Raw genomic sequence first — 23,771 nt, forward strand, 5'->3', positions numbered from 1 at the left:
GCCCCCTCTTCTTCCCAGCCCCCATACATCTGGATCACCCCACACTCAGACCCCCCCCGGGCTCCACCCCTCCCTGCACCTGGAACACCCCACCAAGCCCCCCACACCCAGACTCCTACCCCACTGGACCCCAACCAGCTGCAACCAGACCCCAACCCCACCTCCCCAGCAACCAGACCCGCCCCGCTGAGCCCCAACCACCTTCACCTGGATCCCGCAGAGTCCCGTCCCCTGTACCCAGAACCCCACAACGAGCCACTGTGCTTCCAGAACACCCCCCCACTGAGCTGCCCAGATTGCTCCACACAGAGCCCTCTCACCACACCTGGATTCCCCCCCCCCCCGCCCCCATTGAGTCCCTCGGCACGTGGCTCCTGACGGGCTGAGCCTGCCTGGATCGGGGGGGGCAAGGCCGGGCGGGCGTGTGAGATCCTGTCCCTCTCGCTCGCTATGGAGCCATAGAGATGTGCTGATATGTCTAGTAAGGAACCTATTCATCCAAAACCATTGCCGGAGTCTTTGTGGTCTGTCTTGTTACGGGCATTTTGCAATAAATTACCTAAATCAGCGGTTCTCAAACTTTACCAACCCATTTTGGGAAAGGGGCCCCATTTTGATTTAAACATTTTTTGCGGCCCCTCAAGGACCCCACTCAGCCCCAGGCCCTGCCCCCACTCCACCCCTTCCCCCAAGGCCCCACCCCACCTCTTCCCGCCCCGATCCTCTTCCTCCCTCCCAGTGCCTCCTGCACGCCGCTGAACAGCTGTTCCCCAGAGCGCAGGAGGCACTGGGAGGGAGGGGGAGGAGGTGATCAGCGGGGCCCCTGGACCGCCCTCGCAGACCCCTACGGGTCCACGGAGCCCAGTTTGAGAAATGCTGACCCAAATGACTGAAAACGATGTGACTGTATTGTGCTATTTTGACAAAGCAAATATTGTGCGCAGAATTTTGACTGTTTTGGTGCAGAATTGCCTCAGGGGGAGCAGATAGACAGAAACCCCTTTCAGACGAAACCCGTGTAGCAGGAACTTGGCTCTTCAGAGGGGAATGGCTAGTGAGTTTCCCTTTTTGGTGAATCTGTGGCTGGGTCTGTACAGAAACCCCCGGTGTCAGCGAAACCATGCGAGGTAGGTGCGGCGCGAGCGTGCCCCACCTCACCACAGAAACACAGCCCTCGGCCACAGGAGCTAAAAGAGACCACGGCGCTCCTGTTAAATACCCTCCAGCCGCTGGAAAGAGATGTGACCACACGCGTGTGCCGGTCTGAATGGAGGGTCGCGGTAAAACACACACCAGCTACTTCAGGATAACTCAGACACGGCGCCCATCGCTACGCCGGACTCCGGGAAGGGCAGCACCCCTGGGGCCTGCAATGAACAAGGCACTTGGGGCAGCCGCGGCCAGCCCCTCCCTTGGCCGACACCCTCTCACCCAGTGGCAGCGGCCATGACGCAGCCTCCTTGAGCCGGGGTGGCCTCCACGCAGCAGCCCTCGCTGTCGTGGCTCATGCCGAAGTTGTGCCCGATTTCGTGAGCCATGGTGGCGGCGGCTCCGATCGGCAGGTCCGAGTGGTCCTGGTGCAGAGAGGGGGAGGGACGGAGACAGCATCAGGGCCTCCGCCATCCAGGCCGGGGAGAGTAGCTCAGCCTGTAAGGGAGCTGGTGCCACCTGGCTCAGGAGGGCTGGGATTGTTTCCCAGGTGGGGAGGAAAGCAGAGGATGCCCGAGGCACCTCAAGGCTAATCTCCGCCTGGAATCCCAGCTCCGAGGGGCACGGGGAACCGAGATGCGGAATGGAGCCAAAGTCAGAGTCAGAGATCAGGGCCTGTGCTCCTGGGTCTCGATTTGGACCCAGAGCTTCCCACGGGGAGGTGCCAGATCCAGAACCGTGGTTCAGCCCCCTGTGAAATTCAACCCCAGTTCTGAGTTCCCCCAATTTCCGGGACGTTTGGGTGCAGGGCTAAGGCTCCAATGGCGGGATTGTGTCGCACAGCTCAAAGGGGACCCCAGGGTCTGGCCCCCCCGTGAACAAGCGCCAAGGCCTCGGACCACAGAGGGAAAGGGCTCCAGCTGACAGAGGAGCGAGCTCCACTAAGCTCCTGACGCTGCTCAAGAAGGCCTGGGCCAGCGGAGGAGCGAGCGTCTCAGGAAACCCAAGGCCGGGCAGTTCCACGGGCACCGGCTCTGGAGGCTGCTAACTTGGCCCAGGAGAAGTGGGAGCTGCAATGACATAACCCCAGCAGGTGGGAGTAGGCCGGGGGGTCCCCCAGAGACTGAGGGGATAATGGGAACCCCCCTCTCCTTACCGCGCTCACACCTCCAGAGTTCTCTGCGCTGCACATCCCCTCCAGCGGGGCCATCCCAATGGTCGTCCCTCGGAAGGTCCCGCCGCTGTCCAGACGCGCACCGGAAACGAGAAGGGACGGGGAGGGGGGGAGTCGCGTTAGTGCACCCTGGAGGCAGAGCGCTCGCCTGGGGAAACACCCACAGAGAAACCAGGGGACTCACGTCAGCAGCTGGGCATTGTCGTGCTTCTTCCGAGACCTCAGCGCCTTCTTCCACTGCAGGAAGGACCACAGGGTGGCGTTGGCGTCGCTGGTGACCGTGCACTGGTCCCTCTCCGTCCACACTTCCAGGCCAACGAGGGCCACTTTGATATTCAGAGACCTGTAAAACTGAGCGAGGGGGGAAGATGACACAGCTGGGCCTCCGGCGGACTCCTCTGGATTCAGACCACCTCTGCCGCGCTTCCCTCCCCACCCCATGGGGCAGAGGGCGGCATGCGTTCAGGTCTCACGTTGCTAGACGACACACTGGCACTGTGAGTCCTAACCTGCAGTGATCCCGTAAGGGAAGAGCTGAACCTTAGCCCCCTAGTGGTCTGCCCCCTCGACACGGTGACAAGGTTTGTGCCAGTGGGTGCCGTCCAAACCGGGCAGGCCAAAGGACAGGGACCAGATGAAGAGCAGGTGTACCACAGCCCTGCCCCAAATCATGCTGGACAGCGCAGGAAGGATTCAGACTCAGCGGCCCTGTGACTAAATCGAGACGCAACAACGCTGGGAACCTTGGGGACAGGCCAGTGGCGCTGTCTGAGGCAAAGGCTTGCCTGTCCGGAGCGGGGTCCTCAGCTCAAGTCTCAGCACTGTGAGGCTGGTGCCTGGGGACGCCAGGTGCTGTACACACGCAGTGCCACGCAGACAGAGAGCAACCTGCTCCACCAAGGGCACCCGGGCGTTACCTTGTCCACGTAGTTGGCGATCTCCAGGATCCGCTGCTTCGTTTGGCCCAGGTTGCGATTCTGTTTGAGGAACTGGAGAGAGGGGAACAAAAGAGGGATTAGGCTAGGCTGGAGGGCGTATTTAAGTCCTTTCTTAAGCCAAGCATCCAGGCTTGAGGGGCTCTGCGCACGGAACAACAGGGGGGTCCAGCTATTTCTATCGACCTCAGCAGCCTCTGGCCCAAATGAACTCTGACCGCAAAGCAGTGGCAATGCGCCTAGACGGATGCCAATCTAGCACCTCCAGTTCGTGCAGCCGGAAGGGAGGGGTTCCTGCCTGTTAGTGGAGCGTCCCGTTATTCAGTGCCCCGCCCAGACACACGACACTGCAGCAGGTCCTTAGCTGCGCCAACGCCTCCTCCAGACAAGGGGTGTGTGTTCCCAGGCCTCTCCTTTGTGGAGAGCTGAACTGCCAGGAGATTTCCTCTTGTGCTTCACCCACGTCAGCGTCTGGATCTATTGCACAGCGGGGGGCCCAGATTAGCGTCTCGGGGACCACGCTGGGGACCGGCTGCCCACTTCCACTCCCATAACTGCTGGGCGACACTGCCACAGGACTTAGCCATGGAAAACCTGGGGGAGGACGCAGAGCCAGCTGACCTCTGCACACTGCAGCTTGAGAACCTGCGATCTAAATCTCTGGGCCCAACTCTCGGCTCGTGATGAGAAGAGAGGGGAGGGGGAAGAGAACCGGTTACAGCTCCCTGATCCCAAGGACTAGTCTGCACGGGCCTGGCGAAGGCCTGAGTACCCGAGGAGCTGCTCTAACATGCTACTGGCACTGGGTCTCTAACGGACCCTAAGCCAGCAGAGGACAGGTAGGACAGAGGCTTGTTCTGCCATTCCCAATCTCCAACATGCCCCCTACAGAAGCCAGGGGAATTCCTTGCTGGCCACTCACAGCCAGACAAGAATCAGGCGCTGGGTGTCCCATTCTCAGCTCCCACACAAACAGGGCGTGGGAGGAGTTAGCTACGACTGCACCTTGTTTAAAGGGGTGGCGCCAGCATACGCACGGCCTGCAATGGGGACCTGGTACAAACGAGCTCTGACAGAACCGCACAGCAACAGGCACGCTGCCACAATTCCTTTTTAAAATTGCAAATAAAAGGGTGTTTTTGCCTGGCAAGTGAGCAGCCGCCTGTGGCAGCTGCAGCCCAAACCCCATGGCCCTGGGAACCTCAGCGTGAAACTAAGTGTATACCAAAGGGAAAATGACCTCGCTGAGTTCCACTGGCCGAGCTGAGAGGGCTGCGAAGGATAAACACGAGGACAGAAGTAGTGCGAAGCAAATGGGGTTCCCAGGCCTTGATCTGTTGCAGCTGCTGAGGTGGGTGAGCCCCCAGGATTCCTCACAAAGAGGGAGATGAGGTCCTGTGCTCTCAGCACAACAGAACTGGGGGCTAGGAACTCCCGAGCGCGAATTCAGACTCCAACACTGACATGCTGTGTGTCCTTGGGCAGTCGCTGGCCCGCTCTGTGCCTCAGTTTCCCCACCTGTGATGTGGAAGGGATTAAAGCCTCACCTTGGCGTTAGGATTCATTTGCTCATGTCTGTCATGTGCTTTGTATATGGAAAGTCCTATATAAAAACCACCCCTCTGAGGTCTTTCAAGGCAGTGACTCAGGAACAGGGCACTGGCAGCCGTCCGTGCTTCATCGAGCCAGGCGCCCGTCCTTTGACGCTGACTTTAACATACCCCCGCAGGACTGATTTGTGAGCCTGATCATAGGAGAGTCAGACCCACAATAAAAGTTTTTCTACAGGATGGGGAGCAAGCAGATACCAGACAGTGTTGGTATACGGTACTTTGAATGCTTTTTTTTCCCTGTATTTTTCTCGGAACGTAAGATTGTTTTTGCACAAAAAGAGTTCTAATAGTCCTTGACCTTAAGTTCTTGCTTCAGTTGCTAACTTGCAACGCACACATTCATGTCAAGCACCCGTCATTCATACCAGGCCTCAATGACCTATAACATTTTACATGGATATACATGAATCACAATCTCTATTGATTTTTATATTATATATAAATCTCCCAACATTCTCCCTTCTTGATACAATAATGAATGGCATTAATCATGTATCACTTTATACTTCTGCAAGCAATTTAATGGTCTATATTACTTGCTTTAAAACTTTTTGTTGCTTTTTTGATTTGTCAGTATAAACATAAGTTCAAATTATTAATGCAAATATTACAGTAGGAGGTAGCATTACATTTAGAAGAGCTGTGACACTAGGAGAGCATTTTAAAAAACATGATACCAATGAGAAATTACCGATTTTTTTTTTATTTTAATATTTGACCATTGTGGATTAAAATGTTTATATTTTTTAGCTGAGCAGACTTAGATACATATTTTGCATGTTGCCTGATTTTGTTGCTTTTACCAATTAATTTTTTTTATTGTTTTTAATGTATTTTTAAATTAAAGGACCAGTTTACATTTTTTGGTTTTTAAACTACTACTATTTTTTTTTTTTTTTTTAAATAGAGGACCTTGGTAAATAATTGTATTAATAATGACCTTTGTGACGTTACATTTACATGACTTAATTGGGCCTTTTTTGTTATACTTTTTAAAAATACACAAATATACCGATGGCCTAAATTGAACACTTTTGTGCCATTAGAGTCTAAATACTGCATTGTACATTGTTTGGGGGTTTTTGGATCAATTTTTTTTCCTTAGCTTTTTTCCAATGATTTTTTTTTTTAATTTCAATTTCATAGAACAGTTCTTGTACCACGAAGTTTGAATTTATACAGACAAAGACAATCTGCAACATCATTTTTTTGTTTAAGCAGATTACTAAGAGCATTGACCTTTGCTTCCTGTGCTGAAGTTATAGAATCAGAAATAGTTTCCCCATTAATTTGTACAGCTGCGTATCCTGTATATTTTTTAGAGTTCTTATGGTATGAGCTACCATTTGTAAACCAAACCTTCCCCCTCTCCTCCCCCCGAGGCATAGCACTTTATTTACCGGGGGTGCTTTTTTAACTAACTTTGGTTCAGTTTTTGGAAGTGGGCATTTATGCTTCTTTCCTCCCGGCAGGAGGGCAGATGGTAACATTACTGCTTGTTTGTTATTTTTATAAGTAACTTTTTTGCTAGTTAACATTAAGGTCCATTTGGCCATTCTGGTATTTGATATATTTTATCAGAAAAACTGCAGGGAAAAAAAGTACTTCGAGGAGAGGGAGGTGTTTGTAGGGGCTGTGCCAGGAGTCAAAGCTAAAGCATCAATGGCCCACACAGCAGCTAAACATTTTTTTCCACAGATTCCAAACTGCTGCTTCGTAGGGGTTAATTTTTTAGACTTGTACGCTACCGGTATTAACTTTTTATTAGTTTTTTGCATCAATACCACTGCTAGACTGCATTGGATTGCTGCCAACTTAATTACAAAGGGCTTGTTTATCTCCGGGAATTTCAGTGCTGGAGCTTGCATTAAATGACAGAAAGCTCTTTTTTGGTTTAGGCCCCCACTTTCATTCTACCTTGGGGTTTTTTTTTTGTTTTTTTTTAGTAAACACCACAAGGGTCCAGTTATAGCGGCAAAATTCCAGATGTGTTTTTTTAACTAGTTAAACCCTCCTAACATCACCCTCAACGCATGAGAATTCTTTGGCCTTGGGAAATTTATTAATGATTTTACCTCTTGTTGATTTACCTGAATTTTTTCCTTCCCTAGGCTCACCCCCAAATAATTTACTTTTTTATTTTTGCACTCGTTGGGCATTTTTTTAATTAGCCTTGAAACTAGGGTGACCACATGTCCCTATTTTATAGGGACAGTCCTGATATTTGGGGCTTTTTCTTATATAGGCTCCTATTGCCCCCGCGCCCTGTCCCGATTTTTCACACTTGCTGTCTGGTCACCCTACTTGAAACCTCTTTTCTGAATGAGTTTTAACCCCTTTTTAGTTCGCTCAGTCACCTCCTTTTTAGTGCATCCCCCCTCACACTAATATGTTATTTACATCGGAGATGATTTTTTTTATTATTCTTTTGGGAGAATTGATCCGGCATTTGCACCACACGTTGGTGTGCAATAGCCGGAGCGCCGGGTGGGCCCCGGGGAATGTTTTTAAGGTTGGCCCTTAAAAGTGAACGCAAAGCGGGCCCAGGAATCGGGACGCCATGGGATAGCGAAAAAACAATTTGCCAAATTTATAACACAGAGTCATTTAGGGGGCCCCTGTATTTTTGCCATTACTTGAGGTAGATCTGCTACTACTGCTGCCAGGGGGGGGGCTTTATTAATTTGTCTAAAATCCACTGTACATTTTTATTTTTTTGAGGCTTTTAATACAGGCCAAATTGGGCTCTTGCATGTGGAATTTCCCTTGTTAATTACTAGCTGTTGTTCTAATTATTTTTTTAATTTCTGCCTCTGCTTGCACGGGATATTTACAGTGTTCCTGGGGTGGCAGGTTATTCCCCACGACTTTAAACACGGGCTTCGATTTTACCACATTTTGCTTTATTTTTAATTGACACATTGGGAAACTCCTTCGCCCACACATTCGGCTGATCCAATATCATCTTTGTCACGGCTTCTGCAGCACATATTCCTGGAAGGTACCCTGCTGTCAGGATGCTTCCGTCCAGGCAGGCACACGCCACAGAACTTTATCAGTTACATTCAAAACTAACCGATTTTTTTTTTTTAAAAAAAGGAGTCCCCGGTATTACTGGCTCAGGCGCCTGATCAATCTGACACATTTGTTTTTTACAACAAAAATCCCCACCCGGGGTAGAGCTATTTTTACGGAATGATACATGTTTTTGGTCACTCCTTCTCCAATCAAGGAGGCGGCTGTAATAATTTCTGACACGTATTGAGTTAAATTACAACTTTTAGTTACAATATTTACCCCAGCCCGGCTATTCAATAGGACATCTTTCGGGTCATTAGTTTTTACAGTGATAGCTGTCCTGGGCCTCCCGTTTGAATTCCATTTTCCACTCCTGAGGACCCATTTCCAGTGGGAGCAAGTTGGCACTGGGGCTCCCCTGCAGAGCAGGTATTTTTGAACCCTCCGCTTCCACAGCTGCAACCTTTTTTTTTTGCTCCTTAAAATAATTTTTTTTATTCTTTGCATTTTTTTGATGAATTCGTTAGTACGTTTTCCATTGTACTTTCCTTAATTTTCAATACCTCCAAGCCGTATTTCGAATTACATTTACTCCTTTGGGGGGCTCATTTTGATTATTTCACCTTCTACCACTTTGGGGTGGGGTGTTTTGTCCTCTTCCTCTCTCCCGGTATCCTGATTTATAAGCACGCTTATCTGAATATGTTATTGCTTTAACAAAAGGTACCCTAGCTTTCAATTCTTTTACCTGGCTTCCCCCTTCCATCACTTGTTGGCATGCTATCCAGTGCATCCATAACAGTTAACCCCTCATCCTGGCCTGCTTGCTCTACCAGATCAGTAGACATTGCTAATACATTTTTGTTCAATTCTTTAAACACATTATTTCAGAATTTCCTCTGATTCAAATCAACTGCCATTAAAGAATCAGCTGTGACAGGTCTGGTGACCTCTGCCCTGGGATTAGTCACCAGTTGTATTTCTTCAAACAATAGTCCCACTGTTATTTTCCTTAAAGGGTAATCCCTGGCTGAATTTCCAGGCTTCATGTAATCTGCACTGGGTAACACCTTCATGGGTTTTTGACCAATTTTTTTTTTTTTAAACGCATAATAAATCACAGTACACCTCTACCCTGATATAACACTGTCCTCGGGAGCCAAAAAAATCTTACCAGGTTATAGGTGAAACCGCGTTATATCAAACTTGCTTTGATCCGCCAGAGCGCACAGCCCCTCCCCCCTCAGAACGCTGCTTTACCGCGTTATATCCGAATTCGTGTTCTATCGGGGTAGAGGTGTATCAGTTGGTGTCCTTCTGGCTGCCTGTCCAAAGCATTTTTCACTTGATTTACTGCCGGTCCAATTTTTCCAGTGGTAGCTGCCCTGATTAACCTATAAGATTCATTCATATTTAAATTCTTTGTTCCTCCTAATTCTGCCAACTGTACCAGCCATGTAGCTAATTTTTGTATATTCACTAGCCCCAATGACTTTACCATCAACTGTAAGTCTGATGAACTTGCAGGGATTATTTGTGTCTGCTCTGACCGTATCTCCCCCGGTCTTAACGGTTGATCTCCGTTCTGCCACTGCTACAGACTTTTCTGGCTTAGGCTCTTCCAGCCAGTTTCTTATTTCTTTTCTTAGCTTAGTATAAAGCCCCTCTCGAGGTTGGCCAAATTCCCTTTTCTTTTGACCCCCTTGCAGATTTTCTTCATAGCAAATATCATTGAAATCCAAATTCATTTTTTTTCCCTTTTCTTTTTGACACACAGCCACAACTTGCAGGTCCTGTATTTTCACTTGCTTTTTTAATGCTGCTATAGTTTTGTGGCACCAGCTGTGAGAAACGCTTGTGATTTTCTCTTCCTTTTTCTTAGTCAAAGCCCGAAATAACTGTTTCATTTCTGTTACTTAGTCATCTAATTTATCTTCGTCTGCTTTCGTTTTTTTCCAATCCATCCTTCTTTTGTCCAGGTCTCTATTTTGTTTTCCCGTTTGTTCTAACTGAGTTTGCATTATCTGTGCCTGCCTCACTTCCCGTTCCAAATGTTCCTGGCAAGTTTTAAAATTCTCTTGTAATGTTTGTAACTCTGCACAGACTTCACCCTTACATGCAATTGCCTTTTTTACAGCTTGCCACAACAGCCATGCTGTGGCCGTTTGCTTTTACTGGCATTCGGCTTGTACAGCTGGACATATTTCCCAAACATATTTTCTAAGGTATCAAGTATTTTATCAGGTTCCACCGCAACTTCCCTCCAAGGGCAGGTCCCAATAATCATCTTCTCTAACAGAGAAGGGGCTTTAACTTCAGTCCACTGGGGTGCCTTTGTCCACCCCTTTACTTCTCTTCTTTAACAGTGTTCTAAACATTATTACACTAACACCACGTGGTATCTCCCCACATGTTTTGGGGTGGGGGTGGGGATGTTTTGGGTTTTTTACACACAAATTTCACAGAAAAGGAGTCACCCTTATTAGTCTTAATTAAGGACCCCCCCCCCCAACACTGTAAGACCCCGTGTCGAAATCCGGCACTTCTTAATATCTCTACGTTCTCCACCACTTGTTAGACCCACAATCGAGGTCTGGGGAGCAGGCAGATACCGGACAGTGTTAGTCTACAATACTCTGGATGCTCTTTATTGATTACAAAACAAACTAACTCACTGCACATTCACACCCCAAACATACTATACCAGAGTCCAAAGGTCAGAATGGTCCCGACGGCCAGTCGAGGTGCCTTCCGTCAGAATAAGATGCGGGGAGCCGGCAAAACCACATCTATATCCACCCAGGACTCTGGATCAATCAACGACTCCGATTTGCACAAATCATGGGCATCCATTTATAGCCCATTCTGTCACATCAGCGGTTCTTTGCTTTTGTTTACTAAGCCTTCTACCCACACAATCCCAAAGAGACAATCCTGGATGGGCCACCATGATCCAAGGCCTGCCATTGCCTCCAATTCTTATTTTCTGTATTTTTCTCGAAACATAAAATTGTTTTTGCACAAAAAGTTCTAATAGTCCTTGGAACACACACATTCATGTCAAGCACATGTCATTCATACCAGGCCTCAATAACCTATAACATATTACATGGATATATAAATCACGCTGCTTGTTAGTTACATACGTTAACTGCTCCTGTTGGGGGAGGGAGGAAGAGCTCTCTCTCTCTCTCTCTCTCTCTAACAGGAGCAGCTAACGTCCCCCTAAATCTCACTTCTCCTGTTGCTTTGTCATTGGCACGAGGCAGTTTGAGAGCAGAGGACGTCCTGGGAGCGCCCCCACACCTCGCGTTAAGTCGGGAGAAAGGGGCAAGCCGTTCTGAGCAGGCATTACCAATGCACTGTCCTTCACCAGCTGGAGGGATGTACTGCTGGGCAGAACTGCCCACCTCCACTTCGCTTTGCCCCAGAGGAAAGTCAATGCAGGTGGTGGCAGGGGAACAAGGTGGGAGGACTATGGAGAAAGGTTTTCAGACAGATCGTTTATTTGCTGAGAAATGCAGTTCTGGTCGACCCGGGAGAAGCACCTGCAGGTGGGTCCGAAGTCTCCCCTAAAGCGGCTGTGCAGGGGAAAAGCAAGTCCTGTTCCTCCCCTGCCCAGCTGGGACTAGCAGATAGGAGCCCCGGGTGGGGGCGTTCGGGAGATCGGACCCACCTCCACCTCCGGGAACCTCTTGCGGCTGCAGGAAGCTCCAGGGCCGGCTCTGGCCTCCTGGCTCCAGACAAGGTGTGTGAGACTTAACAAAAGGGCACAGGTTCTGACTGCCAGGAGGAACTCACCCTCACACCGAGTCAGTCTGATCCTCGCTCTCCTTTAGCACTAAGGCTCCATTCAGCGAGGGTTCACAAATGGATCGACAGACATTATAAGCATGTTACAGACATGGGGCGTATGTGTTATATGTGGTTGTAAGCCCTGGTCATTAGCAACCTACTGACCTGCTGGACGCTGTAAACCTCTGTAACAATTAACTATTTATTACAATATCTATTAAGCATTTATTAACCCTTTACAAAAGGAACCTTTAATCCAAAGGGTGCCCGTTTCCTCTGCAGTCCCACCTCTCCTTTGCCCCAGTCATCAGTCAGACATTTCGGTTACATCTCAACTCCTTGGGGGCAGAGACCTGTTTTCTCTGCCTGTCACCCAGCACACCTGTGGGCCCTATAACGTAATAATGAGGGGTACCTTCTGGGTACCACTGGAAGATTAAGAGTGGATATAATTATACTGGATGGATGGATAGATATGATCAATCTTGGCTATTCCAAAGGACAGAAAAAATAAAAACCTGACAGAAAGACAGGGATCCTGGCTCTTCTGAACGACTGACACAGACCACGCTGTCCCAGCATCCAGCCTCCCTCCCTAACAGTCGTCTGTGTTCCTCCAGCTGATGATCCATTGGAGCCAGTTTCTGAGAGTTAAGTGCTCACCAGGGTGTAATCAGCGACAATGAACAGCTCCATGTACTTCAGGGTCCTCCAGGTGTCTCTCTTTGCCTGCACAACAAATCACAAGCGTCACCAGAAAGGAGGAAAAGGAAGCAAGTGCAACAGACAGGACTCAGTCCAAATTCTCAGCAACTCCAGTCTTGACATTCAAGATCATGTGCATTGAACAGTGATGGGGAAACATTCAGAGAGAGGGAAACTGAGGCACAGAGCAGCAAAAAAAAAACCTCTTAGCGGCTCAGATGCAATTTGCTGACCTGTAACAGGACCGTGACACCAACGTTAACCCCCCGTATCTCGCGGAACCCGCTATGGGATCTTTATTGACCAGTGTTCAGTTTCACGTTTCGTCCAAACCAGGGCAACCTTTAACACCGTGCTAGTGCACCGAGTTCCACCCTAGCCCAGAGGGAAGAACGCCACCTGCTGAGCCACCAGCACTGCTTCCTGATACATTTCTTTCCCCCTTAGAGAGCTCCCATCCGAGCACAAACCAGGTCTGACCACGGTTAGCTTCTACAAGTGCCACCATGGGCAGTGGGCGACCGCAGGAGGGAGCCGTTATCACACCCTGCTTTCTACAGACACACATGGGGAGCTGCCCACCGCTCAGGGAAGGACCATTTAACAGGGCAGCGAAAGGAAAGCAAACACTTACCCGCCGATGTACCGGCTTGACGAGTCTGGCAATGTCAGCTATGCTGCTTCCTAACAGGCCGCTATGCCCGCAAGTCCCGCCTTCGACTGGCAAGTGCTCTGCCCTATAGAGGATGTGATGCTCAGGTTCCGGGGTCCCCAGGGGTTTCAAGTAGTAGCTGTCATTGACATTCAGCACGATGAGGCCGCTGGCAATGGAAAGACATGAATGGAAAGGGAACAAGCTGGTGACTTTCTGCACACGAGGAGTTCAAGGGCAACTCTGACCAAGTTAACCAGGGGAGCAGAGCACAGACACGCGCCCTGAGAACATGCGCGAGGGCTCTGACCCAGCAAAGCACTCGTGTGTGGGCCTAGCTTTAGAACATGAGCAGTTCCAGTGACTTCTAATTACACGCTAATGTCATGCGTGTCACTGAAATGCTATGCTGGATCGGGGCCCAAGACAACAGCCTGTTGGCGTGCAGCCTGTGGGCAGTCGCTGGATTAGTACGGATCAGGCACAGTGTAGCGGGTGCGCTTTGCAGCTGCTACAGGAAAGGGGGGCGTCAGGGTGGCCTTTGAAAGGAAGGCAGGAGTTGCTTGGCAAACGTTCCCTGGGGGCTGTTAGAATCACAGAATATCAGGGCTGGAAGGGACCTCGGGAGGAATCTAGTCCAACCCCCTGCTCAAAGCAGGACCAACACCAACTAAATCATCCCAGCCAGGGCTTTGTCAAGCCTGACCTTAAACCTCTAAGGAAGGAGATTCCACCACCTCCCTAGGGAACCCATTCCAGGGCTTCACCACCCTCCTAGTGAAAAAGTTTTTCCTAATGTCCAACCTAAACCTCCCGCTCTGCAACTTGAGACCATTACTCCTTGTTCTGTCATCTTCTACCACTGAGAACAGTCTAGATCCATCCTCTTTGGAACCCCCTTTCAGGTAGTTGAAAGCAGCTATCAAATCCCCCCTCATTCTTCTCTTCTGCAGACTAAACAATCCCAGTTCCCGCAGCCTCTCCTCATAAGTCATGTGCTCCAGCCCCCTAATGATTTTTGTTGCCCTCCGCTGGACTCTTTCCAATTTTTTCACATCCTTCTTGTAGTGTGGGGCCCAAAACTGGACACAGTACTCCAAATGAGGCCTCACCAATGTCGAATAGAGGGGAATGATCACATCCCTCGATCTGCTGGCAACGCTCCTACTTATACAGCCCAAAATGCCGAGGGGAAAGGGTGGCACGAGTCAGAAGTGGGTGCGGGAGACAATGCGAGCGGGTGAGAGAAATTCAGATGGAGGGTTAGGGCGAGTGGCAGGCGTCTGGAGAGCTGGGACAGAGATGTGGGAAGAGATGCCGACGGACCAGAGAATGAACGAACAGCCATGAATAAATGGATCCAGAAATTTCATGCCTTGGAAAGGATCAGCTCGCTCTGCGGCTAGGGGCCTCGCTCGCTCCTTACTGATTTGATCTGAACCGTTCTGGCCCACCGGCAGTAACGAAGGACTCACACGCTAGCTCGTCCCCTGCCCCGCCCCAGCACTCCCCACCAGGGAAGCTGCACAACCAGCTAGATCATGCAAACTCTGAGCTGCTGACAATGCAGGGCCCGAACCAGGAATCTGGTGCTCATGCAAAGCCATTTACCCTAAGCAACCACAGCAAGCCAGGGCGCATGCCTGAGCAAGAGAGCAGGCCCAGAGTGCTGGAAAACAGACCTCTGCAGTCAGCAGAGACCTTGGCATCTTTATGGTACAAAGGAGAACAAACATCAAATGAAATCCCCAGCTGACGAATCCTCCACCGCTGTCTCAGTCAGTTGCAGCCTCTGGCAGGAATCCTGTGTCAGATGAAAGCCGACACCCAGGCCGTCCAGCTGAGGGGCTGGCCCCAACGTCCATAACATTCCCCCATCAAATCGAAATCACATGTGCACATAGCTGGGCGATTACTTCACCTGCTTGGATTGTTTAAGATGTGGCTCAGAATCTGCTATATCCTTAATCCTCCTGCTGTCGCCAGAGAGCTGAGGGCAGCGCTGAACAATAAGGTACAGTTTCTCCTCCTCCTCACGAGCCATGAAGGCTGGCAGCCCCACCAGATTTCATTATTTAACCACCTAGGCATTCAGACACTGATCCCCAGCTCTTCCACAGTGCTTTCAAAGGAAGTCGGTATCATTAGCTCCATTGTACCGATAGGGAAACTGAGGCACGGACGGGGACAGTGACCAGCCCAAGGCCACCCTATAGGCCAGTGGAAGAGGCAGCAAGAGAAATAGGCCATAGGAATAGCCAGGTCTCCTAAGCCCCAGTCCAGAGCTCTATCCACTAGGCCACACTGCCCTCATGCGCCCAGTGACGAGTGAGGGGCAAAGACCTAGACAGAGACCAACTGTTTGGACAGCCTCCCCCTCAACCCTCCTCACTTCATCTAAAGTGCTACCAACATCAGCCACTGCGATTCGATCTGCTGGTAAATTTCCACACGGCTCCAGCCTCGGGAGACAGCTCCATCCTCACCTCTAGCCAGTCACACGGATTCTGCCATTAGGGGCCATGCCTGGCGCATTGGCCTTTTACACCAAAATGACAGAGGGGAGTTAAATCACAAAGCGAGCCAGTTCCACAGGAGATTCCAGACCCATCTCATCAGCTGTTGCTAGAGAAGATTGTTTAGGGCGTGTCCGGCACGTTACAGACAGAGCCCCGTGCTCCACTGCCCTGCATGTTGCATAGTCAATTACATCAGGGTAGAGCCCCTGTAACAGACTCCCAAGACAGAACGGTGCCCGAAGGAGAAACGGGGCCAAAGTCTCCAGCCAGCCAGCCATGCCTCTTCTTATGCTGTGCCCATCACGGTGTCATCAGGGCAACTGTGGTCTTACAGTCCTGTCCACAGCAGCATCCTTCGCACCAGGGCGCCTGAAGCGATGAAAAAAAATCAAGTGCAGCGAAGCGCCTCGCTCGCTTCCGAGTGGGGCGTCTGTCACAGACAAAGAGCGGAGAACACACTCGGCAGGTTAGGTGCGTCGGCTTCATTTGGAGTTTTCCTCGTTGGTTCTGTCATGGCTGCTGTGGGTTGGGAGGGGGCTCGGGGGGTTGATTGGCCCCCTGGTCGAGCGGAGTTTGGAAGCAGGATGTTTTATAGTTTCAGTCAGAAGGGACCACTGGGATCACCTAGTGCGACATGCTGCACAACACGGGCCAGAGAAGCTCCCTGTGTGAACGCGAAGAGCAGTGGTCCCGTCGGCGGGCTAGGGGTCCTGGCTTCGCAGGCCATGTGGATATTCATCGGCGTGGCCAGGAGGAACAAGGGCCTTGACAACGACGTATGAACTGTGTTTTCCCTGCCGGGAGTTCCCTCCTCCATTGTGCGGCACAGACCGAGCCCACACCCTCCCCCTCCCCCCCCCAGTTCCCCCTCCACCCGCATGCCAGACTCTCCTCCTTACCTGATCCCCGAGCAGGTGCTGAGAACCACCCAGGAGCCCTGGTACCCTCGCACGTGGCCGTGGTAATAACAGTGATCCTGGGGAAAGGGCAACAGACAGCAGTGATTGGCTACCATTGGCCATCAGACAAACAGACCCTGCCGCTCGCTATTCCCACCCCCGGCTCGGTGACAAACCAACCCTGCTGTGGCCCCAAGCCAAGCCTACATCATGTCACTCGCCAACCCGCTGCATCTCAGGGCGGGGAATTCAACACACCTCGTCTGTGCCCCCCGTAGGCCACGTGATGGCCTGCACCAAGTTCAGCCACCTGTCCTGTCCAGGCCCAACTGCACTCCCATCAAAGGCAATGAGTGTTTTGCCACTGACTGCCACGTGAGCGGGACCGGGGGCCCCGTAGGGCATCTGCCCAGGCGATCAGAGCTCCTGTAGCTCCGGGCCATACACCAGGCAGCCCGAAGGGGAAACAATCCCCGCCCCAGAGAATAAACCCCACCCAGCTGTGAGAACAAAGCCAGACTGACCACGAGTCTGGTTCCCAAAGGTCACTGGACTTGAGCCTCCTGGACCAAATTCTCACGTCACTTTACAAAAGTGGATGAGTATCATTTTGCCCGCTCAGCAGATGGGGAAACTGAGGCATGGGGCAGGGCGGGGATTTGCCCAAGGTCACTTAGCAGGCCAGCGGCAGAGTCGGGAACAGAACCAGGGGCTTCTGCCTCCTGTCCTTTGCTTTAGCCACCATCTCCCCGCACGCTGCGGCGCAGCCAGGGAGGACAATTCGAAGGCCGGCCATTGTGTGATGCAGGGAAGGAAGAGACCCACGAGGCGGTGAGACAGAGTGAGACACTGTCAGAAGGGCAGGAAGGCCTGAGGCGGGCCGTGTGGAAAGACCAGATGGGGGAGGCGGGAGCAGACCAGGGGGCCGGAGGAAAGCAACTGCCTTCTGCTGCGTGTTTCTCTTTCCCTGGGATGGGAGGTGCTGCATCCCGTCCAAGAGACGCAGGCAGCCGCGTGCTGCTCGCATTCCTAACGCTGCCAGGGACAACGGGTCACCCCGGCTCCTCACACACGCAGGCCCACGGCGAGCCGCGTTGGGAGGGGAGGGTGTCCAGTTATCAGCCTCGGAGGCCTACGTCTGCACATCGGGGCCCCACGGTTTCAAAGCAGGCAGCCTCAGGGCAAGGCTGGCTGGGGGCTGAACTGCGCCCACTGCGGGGCAACGGGGCAGAGCTGCCCCTGAGAGGGCTGCCCCCACAGCGGACGGAAAACGAGCTCGGCGGGACCTGCACGGGCCCGGCCAAGCAAACCCGAGCTTCGGGAAATGCGCTTTCAGCCGACCTGGCATCACACCACAGCCCCAGGCTGGAGGAGCCGGCCCCCAGCAGCCTGGCCCAGGGAAGGGAGGAGAAGCAGGGCTCCAGGGGTCTGGAGAAACCATTCTCCGGGCCAGCTTTGTGATTTGGGGTGTGGGAGAGGAGTGGGAGACAGATACCCTGAGGACAGGCTGCTTAGACTATCACACGTTAGAGATGGAGGGATGATGCCCTGGTGACAGAATATCTTAAAGAAAAAGGAAGAGAGAGAGAGACGCAATACTGAGGCTCTGGCAATGACTGCAAGGGCGTGGTGGGTGGGGCAGACCCGTGGGCTCCTCGGCAGCCTGTGGCCTCATCTCCCCAGGCCACAGGACTGTGGCTATAACCACAATTCAAGTCTGGTGCCGGACAAGCTGGTTTCTAACACCCCGTTCGGCCGGTCGGGGTGTGAGAGAGATTTAGGATCACCTCTGCCTGTAGAGAAACAGACCCGAATGCGTTGGACGTGAGGTGCACTGGGGCTCCAGCGTGGTTTTTAAATATCTTTACCACATCCTGGCCCCTACTAACACTGCCTGGCCAGACAGCAACGGCTTCATGCCATCGGTTGCTAAACGGAGCTCGCCACTGAAACTAATGGGGCTTGAAACCAGACAGCAGGATCCGGCCTTGTAACAGAATCCAGTTTTGCTCCAACTGTGTTTAGGTGGCAGTGTGGTCCTGGGGGAAGGCAGAATCGGTGCAGCAGGCTTTCTGCGAGGGATTGAATTTCCCCCTGGCTCCATCCATCCACCCACCCGCTTCCTTTCGCTAGGACAGCTCCACTTCAGGGCTGTTTGCCCTGCCTGTCTGGTGGGAGCCTAAAGAGAGGGACTCCGTCGGTTAAATCAAACTGTCTTTCCTACACCCACCTCTTCCCCAGTTCGGGCGAGGTTAGCTGACAGGCGACCCTCACAGTGCCATGCCAGAGTGGGGGTAAGGGATACCTGGCAAAGGCACTGTGCCCACCTCTGGGGTGGAACGGGGCTGCTAATCCACAGAGCCCAGAAACAACCTGCAAATTTAGGACAGGATCTGAAAAGCAGAGAGCTGGTCAAAAAGCAAAACAAACGGAAGAGGGAATTTGGTGAATTTTTCCCCTCAACGTTTCCTCTGCTTCACAAACTGTGGCGTGTTTCTTTCTTTCTTTCTTACATTTAGAGTTGGTTAAAAACCAGGGGGAAGTGTCATAAAATTTGTCAGCGTTTCCCCTGCATTGTTTGAATTGCAAAGTTTGAAATGCTGCGGAAACGTTTAGGTTTGAAAGCCACCGTCCGCCACATGCAGAAGACGACTGCGCCCAAGATCTGGGGGTTCAGCAGACAGAAGGAAAAGGGAATCTAGCCAGGAGAGCAGAGTTCCCAGCACTATGCGGACAAGACATGAAAAGAGCAGCTCTGGGTAAGGAGACTGTCTGTCTAAGGGGCTTGGATGGCCCCCGTGACAGTCAGACCTGACACTCTAATGTGTTTATCCTCACAACACCCCTGTGCGGTGGTGAAGTCAGCTGGAGTGCTCACTCCCTTTGAGAATCCGTGCCGTAAACCAGCCACAGCCCTCGGGGGCTCCCCAACCAACAGAGCAGCCTGGTCAGCCCTGTGGAACTACGTAGGCAGGATGTGCTGTCCGGTGGTCACAGCAGGTGCCTGGGAGTCAGGGCTCCTGGGTTCCATTCCTGCCGCTACACTCGCCGGCTTGGCTTCAAGTCGCTCAACCGCGGAGTGCCTCAGTTTCCGCTCCCGCAGCGCGTGTTGGTTTATGGGTGTTTCCATGGCCACCCCCTCAGCGCAGGAGCCGAGCTGCTCCCCACAGGAACACAGTCAGATGGGGAGAGTGAGCCGCCCTGAAGTCATGAATGACCGTTCAGTGCCCAAGAACCCGGCTGGGAGAGGTTTATATTATTACTCTGGGGGGTCCCCCAGCCTCTGGGTGCCATAAGCAACCCTCAATAAAGCAGGACTCCCGAAACCAGAGTCATACGGTGGCTCCTCAGAGAGCCTGCAAGCAAACAGCAACAGTCCCGTCCCATAGAAATCTCCACAAACCATACACACCCCTGGACTGTGGTCCTGATGGAAGCCTGTCTATGCATCTATGGGATCTATCTGGCCCTCATATCACCCCCGAATCCGAGTGCCTCCCAGGCTTTGCTGGAGTATCCTTCCAACACCCCTGGGAGGCAGTGCTATTATCCCCAAGGTACAGAGGGGGAAACTGAGGCACAGAGAGGCTAAGCGAGTCACCCAAGATGAAGGCTGTGGGGAAGCAAGGAATGGAACCCACGTTTCCCAAGTGTTGGGTTAGAGCTCTGGCTATGGGACCATCCTTCTCTCTGGTTTGGCTTCTATTGTGACTTATAGGCTGTGACTTATATTGAAGGGGTGACCCTCACAGCCAGTGCTATCCTCCGTTCTTACCAGCCTGCACCCTGGAGGGTCACCACCTCCGATCTGGAGGCGATAGGATACAGGCTGGTGAGAGGGAGGAGATGCGAGAGGTGGAGCGTCACCGATTGGTGAAAGATGCTGGCGGCAGGGAGCCTAGAGAGATAGAGGCCAGATTCTCAGCTGGTGTAAATCAGCAAGCTCCGGTGATTTCAATGGAATGATCCTGATTTACACCTGACAGTCTCTTCCGTGAGTGACTGGGCAGACATGACAACTACCTGACCTCTACATTTACCCAGCTCCTCTCATCCCACAAGACCCCAAAGCTCTGTACAAGCATGAAGCTGTCTAGCTAGCTCTCTAGGGACTTATGATATCTGAGCACCTCCCAACATCCCAGAGTCCAGCTGGGCCGTCTAGGCACACACTGTAAAATCTCTCTTTCCCACCCCCCCTTTCCCAGATTAGGTACAAGCGCTACACAGGTATCACTCTGCCCACCATTGAAATGCAGCCACCTCTGGGGTGGAACATGGCAGCTGTTTAACAGTGGCACCACATGATAGTTTGGGACAGGAAGCGAAGGGGGTTATAAATAGGTAGAATGCAATAAGCTGCGCTGGGTGGAATTTGCTTGGGACAAACACTCTCAGGCTTGCAAGAAGTGCCACCAGACCCATAACGCCCACAGCAGATCCTGAGCTTTCCAGGTCACTCAAGGGACAGCGCGGCCAGGAGCACAGCACCCCGAGCCGGGCACCGGTTTAGCGCTGACTCAGAGGGAAGAGAGTCACCAGCACCATTGCAAAATCTCTGCCCATGGCAACGCTGGGCACCCTACTCACGGTGTAGTTGGGAGACAGCGTCACCGGCTGCCCGCCGGCTGCGTAGTGCGTCTCGGTGTAGTCCGGCGACAGCAGCCTGCTGGGAGAGAACAAGAGAAGCCGGTGAGCAGTCCCAGGTCTTCCTAGTCCCTCCTTATTTTACTGCCCAGTAAAAGGTGGGGGCTGGAGAATCAGACCTGGGGCCTTTCTGCTCCAGGCGGCGACACCGAGTGCAGACCAGGCCAGTAGCGACCGACAGCCAGGGCCGCCTGATGGCTGCTTGGCGGCCAACTTGCGTCCACGGCACAGAAAACCCCGTGGTCGCTGGCACCGATTGCCGCCCTGCCAGACTGGGCTGGCCGCTCAGCCCGGCGGTGGCCGCACTGCCACAGGCTGGGCCGGGGGAGCAGAGTGCTCTGGCTGCACCGGTTCTGCGGATCTACCGAGCTCCTCAATGCAGACGCCATCCCTGCAGGCCCCTCTTGCTCGGCACGCGGCGTCAGCATCATGCCCCTCCCGCCGAATCACAGCGCAGACGCCGGCCATCCCCGCAATGGACCGCACACACACAGACCTGTCCCTGGACACACACACCACACCGAGGCCACGCAAACACCGCCACAACCGCATCCGTCCGCAGACACACGCCCCTCTGCGTGCGCACACCTCACTAAGCGTTCGCACAACTAGACACACCCAGGAAACAGGAGGGGAGCTGGGAGGGGTCGATCGGGGAGTAGGGGGGTGGACGGCGGTAGAGAAGAGCCAGGCCCGGGGAAGGGGATAGGGCTAGGGGAGCCTAGAGCGCATGTGCCAAAACCGGAGCCCCTGACCGGCTCCCCCAGTGCAGCCCCACAGAGGGAGCCATTAAAAACCAAGGCTGCGGCCTTCCCCAGCCCCAAGACCCCGTTCCCCGTCTGTCGCCTCTCCCCCATCGTTGTTACTCGGTGCATCGCGTAGCCCCAGCTGGGGCCTATGTTCGGCTTTCACCGTGATTCGCCCCACGGGGCGGCTGCGGCTCGACTCATCGGGCCGTGGGGCGGAGAGCAGCTCGGCTCTGCCCCGCCCGCCAGCGCTGAGCGGCCGGGGGCCGCGGGGCGGAGGGATTGCAGCCCGGAGAGGGGCGCGGACCCAGGGCCTGCTCACAGAGATGCCTGGCGGGGAAAGGAGCGCGGCTCGGCCAGTAGGGTTGGCTGCTGCCTGGACCCCACTCCCCTGCCTCTCTGGCTCTGGGACGAGGAGACACCGGTTGAGCACGAATCACCACCTCCAGCTTCTTCCCAAAGGCCTTGGAGCCAGAAGTGCTTTGCCCCCTTTGGCTCCCATCTCAGCTGTCCGCTTACGGGACACTCCTGTAACGTCTTTGGGGGGGGGGGGGTGGAGGCCAGAGGAACGGAGCTCCGGGCCAGATCTGAGGCGGGAGGGCAGTGGGGAAGTGGCCGGGTCCTGCTGCTGGAGCACGTGACCCCCCCAGAGCTGGGGAAGTAGGGCAGGAACTCAGAGGGAGGTTCAGAGAAGGGGCTTCTCAGATCTGAGGGGATTTCAGCTCTAACTCCAGGGGAAGTTGGACTTCCTACAATCCCACCCATCCACCCGCCACCTGGCCCTGACCAATGCAGGCCGGGGTTGAAGACTGTCAGGGATGCCCAAATGCAAATCTGCCTGCCCCGCTCCTTTGGGAGCTGCCGGACCTGGGGCGCGACCGACGCAGGTAGGCTCATGCCAGGGGCCAGGTGCGAGGACTCCGGAGAAATAAAACAAAACACAGTCACAGTCAGCGAGGTCTCTTCCCTGAGGAATAGCATTTAGAGCGAGATCTCAACAAGAAAACTCCCCCATGCCACGGCCTGGGGCGTGAAGCCCACCCCCCACATTGTCAGGCCTCCCTTAGTCTCCCCCGGGGGCATGATCTCCACCACAGGGCCCGGGCAGAGTTTGAACCCAGCACCAAAGCGCAAACCTCTACCACTTAAGTTAAAGGAACAATGCCCTTAGCTGGCAGCAGAAGTAGGCTATTATCCTCTCTGTGAGGGGGATGCAGCCTATGCTTTACAGGCCTCTGACACAAACAGCCCATTTACAGCCCTGCCAAGGAGCAGAGGGGAGAAGCTGAGCTGGGGTTAACCCCTTGATTGCCATGGATCCGCTGCAACGTTAGCAATAGGGCAGCACAGTGCGTTGGTCCCTGCGAACGTGCTCTGCTCTGCGCTGCGGAGGGGTGGGAATCAAACAAGAAAACAACCCCAATGTGCAGAGGGAGCAAAACATTTACATAGCACTGCGGGGGGGGAGGAGGGAGGAAGACCAGCAAACTTGTCAGAGCCTCAGAACAAAACCAGGATCCTAGTTTTGGGTGGGGAAAGGGGGCCTGGGAGTCGGCTCACTGCCCGTCTCTGTTACCGGCAGGGCAGAGGGAGGGGCACGTGTGCAGGACCCAGCCCCACGCTGACAAAGCAGCCTGCAGGAGTGGCAGGATGAGCCAGGCAGAAGGATGGTCCAGTGCTTAGAGCACTAGCTAGGCCCTGGGAGACGTGGGTTCATTGCCCGGCTTTGCCACAGACTTCCCGGGTGACCCTGGGCAAGTCACCTCGCCTCACCTGCAAAGGGAGGCGTGAGGCTAAAGCCTGTAAAGACCGAGGCCCTGCGATACTACAGTGACAGCGGCCTTCTAAGCCCCTAAGCCAGAAGACGCTGGTTCTGAGAAGCAGCAACCCCCCTCCCGCCCCAGTGAGTCACTTTCCCA

General features: G+C 53.1%; 1 protein-coding gene across 4 annotated transcripts in view; it reads right to left on the reverse strand.

Annotated features, from left to right (window-relative positions):
• Positions 1-23,771, reverse strand: part of ADAM33 (ADAM metallopeptidase domain 33) — a 74,059-nt gene that overhangs the window by 16,281 nt on the left and 34,007 nt on the right. For 2 of the 4 annotated variants that reach the window (XM_045018188.1, XM_045018190.1), the window contains 8 exons: positions 21,050-21,125; positions 16,460-16,536; positions 13,024-13,210; positions 12,348-12,413; positions 3,241-3,312; positions 2,508-2,674; positions 2,306-2,390; positions 1,432-1,574 (listed from right to left, as the gene is read on the reverse strand). In XM_045018188.1, coding sequence (XP_044874123.1) covers positions 1,432-1,574; positions 2,306-2,390; positions 2,508-2,674; positions 3,241-3,312; positions 12,348-12,413; positions 13,024-13,210; positions 16,460-16,536; positions 21,050-21,125 — 873 coding nt within the window. Of the gene's footprint in view, positions 1-1,431; positions 1,575-2,305; positions 2,391-2,507; positions 2,675-3,240; positions 3,313-12,347; positions 12,414-13,023; positions 13,211-16,459; positions 16,537-21,049; positions 21,129-23,771 lie in introns of all 4 variants that reach the window. The other 2 variants (XM_045018189.1, XM_045018187.1) reach the window with 1 other exon arrangement.

The sequence above is a fragment of the Mauremys mutica genome, chromosome 5, assembly GCF_020497125.1.
Source record: "Mauremys mutica isolate MM-2020 ecotype Southern chromosome 5, ASM2049712v1, whole genome shotgun sequence".
NCBI lineage: Eukaryota > Metazoa > Chordata > Testudines > Geoemydidae > Mauremys > Mauremys mutica.